This window comes from Zingiber officinale, chromosome 6A (genome assembly GCF_018446385.1).
Source record: "Zingiber officinale cultivar Zhangliang chromosome 6A, Zo_v1.1, whole genome shotgun sequence".
Classification (NCBI taxonomy): domain Eukaryota; kingdom Viridiplantae; phylum Streptophyta; class Magnoliopsida; order Zingiberales; family Zingiberaceae; genus Zingiber; species Zingiber officinale.
This window is the reverse complement of record NC_055997.1, coordinates 53,047,348-53,056,986: the sequence shown is the minus strand read 5'-3', so window position 1 is coordinate 53,056,986 and position 9,639 is coordinate 53,047,348. Positions and strand designations below refer to the sequence as shown.

General features: G+C 33.4%; 1 protein-coding gene across 1 annotated transcript; it reads right to left on the bottom strand.

Annotated features, from left to right (window-relative positions):
* Positions 1 to 587: 587 nt before the first annotated feature.
* Positions 588 to 8,866, bottom strand: LOC121996364. The gene is made up of 2 exons (XM_042550315.1): positions 8,328 to 8,866; positions 588 to 901 (listed from the first exon to the last, which is right to left on the bottom strand). The coding sequence occupies exons 1-2, from the start codon at positions 8,796 to 8,798 to the stop codon at positions 731 to 733; spliced, it is 642 nt and encodes a 213-aa protein (XP_042406249.1). The 5' UTR covers positions 8,799 to 8,866; the 3' UTR covers positions 588 to 730.
* Between the last annotated feature and the right edge of the window lie 773 nt (positions 8,867 to 9,639).

The window sequence follows — 9,639 nt, the reverse complement described above, 5'->3', positions numbered from 1 at the left end:
AAATAAAATAATACTAAAATAATACAATATCAAAAAAGGGGCAAGACTCGGGCCACAAGTTGTCGAAGCCTGTATTATGCTTAGCATGACCCACATTCGAGCAATGCCCTACCTAGCAAACAAGCTGAACCACACTCACTCTACTCAACCCGTCCACATGACATGATTGCCACCTTTACCTAAAATGAAAAAAAAAAAAAACAAAAACCTCTCCACTATATACAGATAATTATATTCTAATGACCCCCAAAAATAGAAGAATAATATGTTAATGGAAAAATTAACTCGTCACAATTTATTACTTAACAGAAATATAATAAATCATCACACTCTTCATTGTGCATCATCCCAATTTTGCCTGAAATTAAAATGCTGACAAATCCTAAAATGTTTACTCTCCACTTCACCATCAAAAGAGTAGAAGAATATAATTAACAGTCCCAATATCACAAAAAAAGGAAAGCAAATAATTAGAACTACACAGACCATGATAGAAATTGCAATCGCTTAAATAGCTACGGAAAAAGTGCTGGAAAACCTTACGGTTCCATCTCCTAAAAGCCATATTGATTAAGTTGAAAGACAAATGAAAAACAACTACTGAAGAAAGCAACTTCAGACTATTAGTTGATTATCAGTTTACATTATTGAACTGAAGGATTCCGAATGACAGGACAATCTACGACTTTGAAAAAAGAGCAAACCTGACACAAACAAAGAACACAATGAATTAAAGGATTGTGGTACCTATAATTGCTGCCATTATCCTGTCCTCCAACTTATCCTCTGAAACCCATTCTGAACTCTGACGACGAAGAAGCTCATTCTTGTCAGCTCTCTTTTCTGTCAATAATTTCTCTTTTCCCCTCCAACTTTCCAGCTTCTGTTGTCTTTCCTTCAACTGAGATCATTGAACACGAGAAACATCAAGTTACAATGCAAACGTATCACAAAAAACATCGGTAGATTCTATACGATTTTACATAATACATAAAGTCGTCTGAAAGAAAGTAAGCAACCCTAGGCAAGACAAGCAAAAAGATATCACGGTGAGCAGTATATTCTCAAAAGTCAATAAGCTAGACCCTCAAATTTTCCAGTCTTAATATAAAATGACAGATAACATGTTTTATAGAAAAGCCTTCTACTTGGGTCACAAATAACCACGTTGTGACTACGAGAATGCTTGAAGGTGAGAATCTCAAAGTGCTTCTGCACACAAATATCTCTTATTGGCACAGTGTGGATAGGCACAGTGTCATTTACATTATTTAGTCCATTTATCTTTCTTCCACTGAAAGCCCATGATTGTTATAATTTTAGTGTGAAACTAAGAGATTAAAGAATATATGGCGACATGTACTACAAGATTGCAAAAACAATAAGTCGCAATTGCTTTTCTTATGGTCAGGAAATAAAGATTGAAAAATTTGTAAAATTATAAGATAATCACTAGCGAAAACTCTACTGTCTAGTATAGGATAGCAACATTATATATACGTCTTAACATAGTATTAATTGAAGAAAAACGTGCACAACTTCTAAAATCAAGTGATGAAAGTTAAAGGATGAGAAACTAAGTATAGTTAAGGAGAAATTAGAAGTACAAATATTAGGAGAAATATATGACAACTCAAATACGACATGGTATAAGATGATAAAATTTGAAAATGATGGCCAAGAGTATACTTAGTGAGACAAAATAACATGACCACCAAATAAGAATCTTGGTGGTTGATCGAGAAAGTACACGAGAAAGTAAAAATAAACAAACTGCCTATAACTTATTATAGGTTTGCAAGAACGAAGAAAACTTTAAAAACTATAGTAGCTAAGAAAGAGGTCAAAAAAACAATGAGTAAAGGCAAAAATAAAACTTTCAAACATTTATATCGAAAGCTACAAGTCAAATATAAAAGACAAGGAAAGAGACATCTATAAAATAACTAAAGTGAGAGATGGAGATAAACGACCTTACCCAAATAAGATGCATTAAAGATAAATGCGGATACTAGTAAATGATGAAAAAAATAAAAAAGCGATAGAAAAGATATTTTCAAGAGGCAATTGAAGTAAGTTAGAAGAATATAAAAATATAAATTTCTATCGTAAAATTTAATCTTCAGAAATATAATAGACTTTACATGTGAAGCAAAATAAAAAAAAAAATAGTTAGACAAGATGATATTATGATAGAAGTATAAAAGTGTCTAGAGAAACAGGATATTGAATGACTTACGAAATGATTAAACTTGATGTTGAAACAAAAGAAATATTTCATTAGCAGAGGGTAAACACTCTGTCCGATATATAAACAAAAGAGACAGAAAATTATGTGAATTATAGGGGCATTAAGCTAATGAGTCATGTCATAAAACTTTTAGAAAAAATAATAGAAAAAATACTAAGACAAGGGGCGATGGTGACCGAAAATCAATTTGAATTTATGCTTGGAAGATCGATAATAGAAGTTATTCATCTTCTTAAATAACTAATTAAAAAGTATATGAAAAAAAAGACTCATACATGGTATTCATTGACCTAGAAAAATCTTATGATAAATTCCTATGGAAAATTATATGAAAAATTCTAGAAAAGAAAAGTGTTCGCATAGTGCATGTTGAAATAAATAAGAATATATATGAGGTTGTATTAACAAGAATGAAGACTCTAGCCAAATTAACCAAAGCGTTTATTAGACACATCCAAAACATGTTACCATGGTCTATGTTTGTAGATGATATTATGTTGGCAAATAAGGCACGTATATGAGTAAATATTAAGCTAAAATCCTGATGAAAAATACTAGAAATAAAAAATTTCAAGCTTACTAGAATAAAGATAGAATATATAAAATTTAAATTTAGCAATATTAGATGTAACAAGACAATTACTAAGATAAGAGATGACAAATTAACTGTAAAATCTCTAAGTATTTAGGATTATTTATGCAAAATAATAGAGGGGTTGAGAGGCATGTCGTATATAGGATACAAGCAAGATAATTTCTCTGATCGTAAAGTACATTTAAAATTTAAAAGGAAATTTTATTAAACAACGATTACACTTGCTATATTATATAAAGTTGAATATTAGGCTATGACTCAGAGTACACGAGTAAAATATGAGTCATAGAGATGAGGATGTTAAGGTGGATATGCGAACATACGAGAATGATTGAGAAAAAACTCTGAAAAATGTATTTAAGATGGTGCAGATATATACTTAAACAACTAATAATTACTCCAGTGTGGTGATGTTAAACTATACAAATACATACGTTAAACAAGGAAAAGGAAGAGAAAGACCTAAGAAGACTTGGTTAGTAACAATAAAATAAGATAAAATTTATTTAAATATAAATGATAATAAGATAGGGATAGAACCCGATGACATAGGAGAATCCATATAGCTAACCCACTTAGTGGGAGAAAGCTTGGCTGTGATTCTTGTTGTTACATGAACAAATTACAAGGTTTCCCATGACAAGATATCAAATTCAATTACAAGAAGGAAATACATTTGAGAAATGTAATGTAGTAAAAAGCTATTGCATATGAAAAAAGATGCAAATTGATGTTTGAATTGTTGTTTAAAATAATATTTACATTTGAATTCGGCAATCGAAAATATATTAAAATGAGACAATACCTTTAATGAATCCTTTATTGGATCATATAATAAAAGCAAATCAAACTACCAAAGCCGTGCAACTTAAATTGAATATGTTCCATGATATTACACTACAAAATATTAGGTTATGTGTCATCTCTGACATACAATTATGACAATAAAAATCTATCGCAAAAGCAAAAGCCAACAAGTGTTTGCGATTGACATGCTATTGATAAGTATTGTAGAAATATCAATTTTAGGAATAATTATGTATTCATAACGCTATTGCAATTGCAATAAGACCTCATAAAATAATACCTTAGCTTAATCAAATCACTTCTACTTCTTTCTCCTTAACGTTGCATCCCCTATGCCTAATCCTTTATGTTGCCTCACCTTTGCTCAACCATTCACATTATTGTTGACCACACACCCCACTATTGACCACTTATCTTCGGTTGATGACAACCTCTCCTCCCCATGTTGTAGCCTCCCTTCCTATCTACCATTGGTCGTGCACCTCCCTCCCCTTGCCATCATTAATGGACAATCCACCCGCCACTTCCTCCTATACCTAACATTGCACGCCGCCACATATTAGATCATGAGAAGCAGCTAGATGGAAGGGATGAGTAGGCGCTCACTTTCCATTCCATGTTCTTCTACAAATTGCAAACACACATGACAATTCATACTCAGACACCTTTTAAAGATTGAGAACCCTCTTACAACACTTGTTTCTTACAACAAATACAAAAAGGAGAATACAAGAAAAAGCAAATACAATACAAAAAATGAACTACTAATGAACCCTTCTCTTTTGCTTGAATTCTCTTGCTTTAGAATTGCTCAAAGATGAGTCAGCAATGCAACAATACTCTTAAGATCTTCAAAAACATGATGTCAAATCATCAAATCTTCATCCTTTTATAGCTACTTGTTGTTTTCTGGTATTTGCCCTATCACTTGACTTGTCTGCACCATTCAAATTAGCTTGTGATTGACTCATATGGATTACAACTAGTTCAATTGAATCTTGATGGGTTCTTCTATTGATTGTCATCTATGTAACACCGATACTTTGATTTTTTTTTTTAAGTATCCAATACAGATATGGATACGATATGCTGATATGCATGTCTGATACGGCAAAATCAATATCGTTGACTTTCTATAGGTTTGACCAGTCGAATACACCTTGGACATGGGAGGGATATGCCTTAGACACGGGAGGGACAAGTTTTTCTGATACATTTGGGTGGAATTGTAAAAAAATTAAAAGTTTAAGAGGTCAAATCAAAAGAAATTGAAATTTGGGAGACTAATTAAGAAATAGCTAAAAACTAATTGGGCTTAATAGCCAATTAGCCCTAGCCCTATGTCAACAGAAAGAGATGGGGTTGGATTTTTAAATAATAAAAACTTATAAATTAGTGTTGATGCTTTTCTGTGAATTTGTTGTTTATTCATAGGGTTTCTAAATTTTATTTTTTGTGTGGATCAACAACAACAATAGCATCAACCAAACCTTATCCCACTAGGTGTGGTTGGCTACATGGATCCTTTTACACCATTAAGCTCTATCTTCTACTATATCATCATCTATACTTAAATAAATTTTATCTTATTTTATTGTTGCTAATCAATTCTTTTTAGTCTTCCTCTTCCTCGTTTGATATGCGTGTTTATTTTTTCATATCGCCTAAGTAGAGCATTTATTGGTCGTCTAAGTGCATGCTTGTACCATCTTAAACATGTGTCTTGGAGTTTTCCTTTAATATATGCAACTCCGACTTTCTCTCTAATCCTCTAATTTCTTATTCTATCCATTCTCGTATGTTCATACATCCACCCTAACACCCTCATCTCTGCAACTCTCATCTTCTACTCATGTGTTCGAGTCATAGCCCAACATTCAGCTTCATATAATATAGCAGGTCTAAATGTAGTTTTGTAGAATTTTTCCTTCTAAGTTTTAGAGGTACTTTACAGTTACATAAAACATTCGACGCTCTCCTCCATTTCAACCATCCTACTTATATTCTATGTAAGACATTTCTCTCAATCCCTCCATCATTTTGTAAAAATGATCCTAAATATCTAAAGCTCTCGATTCTACGCAACTTGTTATCTCATATTTTAACAATTATCTCATTATGCCTAATATTGCTAAATTTAAATTCTATATATTCAGTCTTTATTCTACTAAGCCTAAAACCTTTCCCTTTTAGTATTTCCCACCAAGATTCTAGTTTAGCATCAAAAATAAAAAATATTAAATATTTTAATAATTGTCGTATCCTAGCCGTATCATGTCTAAATCTTTTTCTGTAATAGTGTACCTAATATTGCTAGTGTAATGATATTAAGGATTTTAACAATCTTCTAATATGTTCAAAGAATGTGACTAGACGAGATATGTGTACTTGGAGCTAGGAAGTATTACCAAAAATTTTAATTTTGATTACTAAGAATTAGACACATAACATGATGAAAATTCATGATGCCTCAATGGAATAAGAACTCTTACCTAACCATGCCTTCTGTTAGTTTCAACTAGGCATATATGCATAACCTAAATTTCTATATGTCTAATTGACTTTGTATTTGTTCATGAACTTCGTATCAAATGAGAGATCAAAATTGAATGCCTTGTAGATGCATTTATAATGGGTAGTTGAATCCCAATTTGATCATCGGGATTCAAATATTTCTACTATCTGCCTATGATAAATTTAAGTGTCCTTTTTATAGTGCACAAATTGCAAATTTTAGGAGAAAAACATTATTTATTTTCACCTACACAAGTAAGGTTTCATATCTAGGTATACTAATTGAACCTCTCACAATGACCCAGTAATTATACACCCATCATATGATATTCCATAGAGTTAGATGGTTATAGAACTATGATGTACTAAGTATTCCCTCAAATTTAGTATCAATGTGAAAATGTGAAGGTCGTGAACGATCATGGATCACATGAAGAACCAGATGAATCAACATTTACCTTATGAGCTTTTGAAAGATTCAGACACATCATTGTGAGGGATATATCCACTCAAGCTTTCATTCACCACATGAGAAGTGGATACTAAGTTAGAGAATACAACATGACTACACAATATTTCGATAAAAAATTACAATTGTTCAAGGATATCTTGCCAAATCCGAATGGCATGAAGCTAAATTTTAGATGGCGCAGAGACATGAAGAACCAAATGAATCAACATTTACCTTATGAGCTTTTGAAAAAACCAGACACATCACTCAAGCTTTCATTCACCTCATGAGAAATGGATACTAAGTTAGAGAATACAACATGGCTACACAGTATTTCGATAAAAAAATTACAATTGTTCAAGGATATCTTGCCAAATTCAAATGACATGAAGCTAAATTTTAGATGGCGCAGAGACATGTTCAAAAGTGTATGCCTCCAATATGTCAAGATTGATATGTGCTTGAACAACTTAATGTTGTATTATAGTAAAAAATGATGATCCATGCAATTGCAAGGTTTGAGAAGACCCATTACAATACACAAACATAAATATCGCAATATAAAAACATGTGTAGCAGAAGGCGTTGCATTATTTCCTTATAACACCAAACTGCAATGGTTGTTTATGTTGGAGAAGACTACTAGGCACATAACATGGCATGCATAGAGATGAGATTTACGTGTCATGGCACACCCTACTCATGACATCGTCCAGAATTTATCTTCGATGAACTAAATAAAAGACTGGGGTTATATACAAATGGTTTCCCCTCTCCCCTTCAACATGTGTATAAAAGATTATTTTATCTTCATAATGTTGTTGGTCCAAATTTTAATATTTTGAAGATGGAAATTGATGTGTCTGACCACTAATTGATAAGTTGAAAGTGTTGCGGTATAGTAGAAATCTAACCTTTATGACCATAGGAAACAAAATTTTCTAATGCGGGTAGTATTATTATGGATAATAAGAAGGTATTCCAATCACATTGAATGTTGTATGAATATTCCAACCTTCTATGTTGAGTGGATGAAGCATCCATTCCATTGAAAATTGGCATATCCCAATTGCATGGATAGAAGTGAGACCATTGTACTCGAGTAGAATAAGAACTTATTGTGGTTTGATTGTCACCCATCACCAGCCATTCTTTCCCTTGGAACACCCATTTTGAAATCACACCTTTCTCTAGTAGTGTGGGTCAAAATGAACTTCTTGTCTGGATTTGTTGATCGATATGATAAGCAGCATATAAGGCTGCAATACCTTACTGAAATCAATGATGTGTTGCTTAACCAGAAGGAAAGAGAGTTGATTAAGTGGTGCCAAAGTTTCACTGAGCAGAACCAACATGAAATTGATCAGTGTACTTCTGAAATAACACATGACAAAGTAATTGTGCTCAATCATTCAATGGTCACTCAGAAATAGCCGGAGTTTCTCATAAGACCATAACTAAAAAATCACCCACCTATCGCAATTGGGTACTATAAGGTTTTCTATATTTGCCCTCAAGACACGCAAAGATTAGCAAATTAGAAATAAGAAACCGGTTGTTCTTAAACTATCGTATAAAATTCAAAATGTAGTTCATGTATATATTAGCAACTCGGAATTCACGAAGAAACTCAGTGAAAATTAACAGAATAGATATCATAAGACTATCAGAACGAAGAATGACAAATGAAGAGAAAGAAAGAAGCATACGAGGGTTTGGCGGAGCTCCTCCTGGAAGGCCTTGCTCTCTGCAGCGCGGATCTCGGCGGCCGCAGCCTTTACCTTGTTCCGTTCCTCGTTGGCAAGGCGAAGCGCGTCGCGGCGGGCTTCATCCTTTTTCTGCTTCTCGATCCCCAGCAGCTCCATCTCGTACGCGTACTCGGCACGGATCTGCTTCATATGCTTCTGGTAATCCCGATGCAATCGCCCAAGCCTAATTTTTGCCTCGCGAGGATCGTCGGTCGGATTCCAACTACCGACAAAATCCGAGGGTTCTGAAAATTTGTGCGGCCGGGGCGGAGGTAAGCGGCGGCGGCGAGGGGGATCGGGAGCCTGCGCCTCGGAGTTGGAGGAAGTGGAGTTTGATCGGAAGAAAGGTGCGATGGTACGAGGCGTCGTAGGGGGGAGGAGAGAAGGACAGCGGCGGTAGCGTAGGCGGAAGAAGAGCTGAGAAGTGGCCATGGAGATTAGACAACTGCGGTTGCTCTCTCGCTGCAACTCAGGTGTTATAGGGTTTTTCCATAAACAATTTAATTTATTATAAAAGATACTCTAACCGTCTAAACATATGTAATTGGGTGTTTGGTCGAGTGGTTCGGTCTACCTATTTAACTCGGTCAATATAGGCTTCCACGTAGTTTTTTTTTTTTTTTTTTTTTCAATATAGACATTGTATGACATGACCTAGCATTGTCAACATAGATTTCAATCACTTCATCCTTATGATAGGACTGAAAATGAGTCGAGTTGAGCTAAATGATAAAAAATTTAAATTCAGATTTGATTCATTATCTTTAAACTCGAATTCAGTTTGAGTTTGATTCGAACTTTAATTCTTAAACTCGAGTTGAACTCATAATAAATTAAATAGTTTGAATTTGACTTGAAAAAAAAATTGTTTAAAAATTAAATAAGCTTAGTTTGAGCTCCTTCAAGATAATTAGTTATAATTATTAATAATATATTATTTATATATATATATATATATATATATATATATATATATATATATATATATATATATATATATATATAAAAGTTAAACGAGACTCTTAACGAATACGTTCGCGAGCCTCTAAATGAACATATTCATGAGTTTACAAATCAAATCTTGTTAAGCTCGAGCTTAGCTCGATAATATTTTCGAGCTCTAAATCAGGCTCGAGTTCGGCTCGTTAGCAAGAATGAGTATCAATTATAAACTTAGGAAAATAGGCATAAGTGGCAAATAAAGGAAAACCACAACATTTATAAACATCGGATATATAGCCTCCTGGAATTCTTGTGCTGGATTGAACAATAC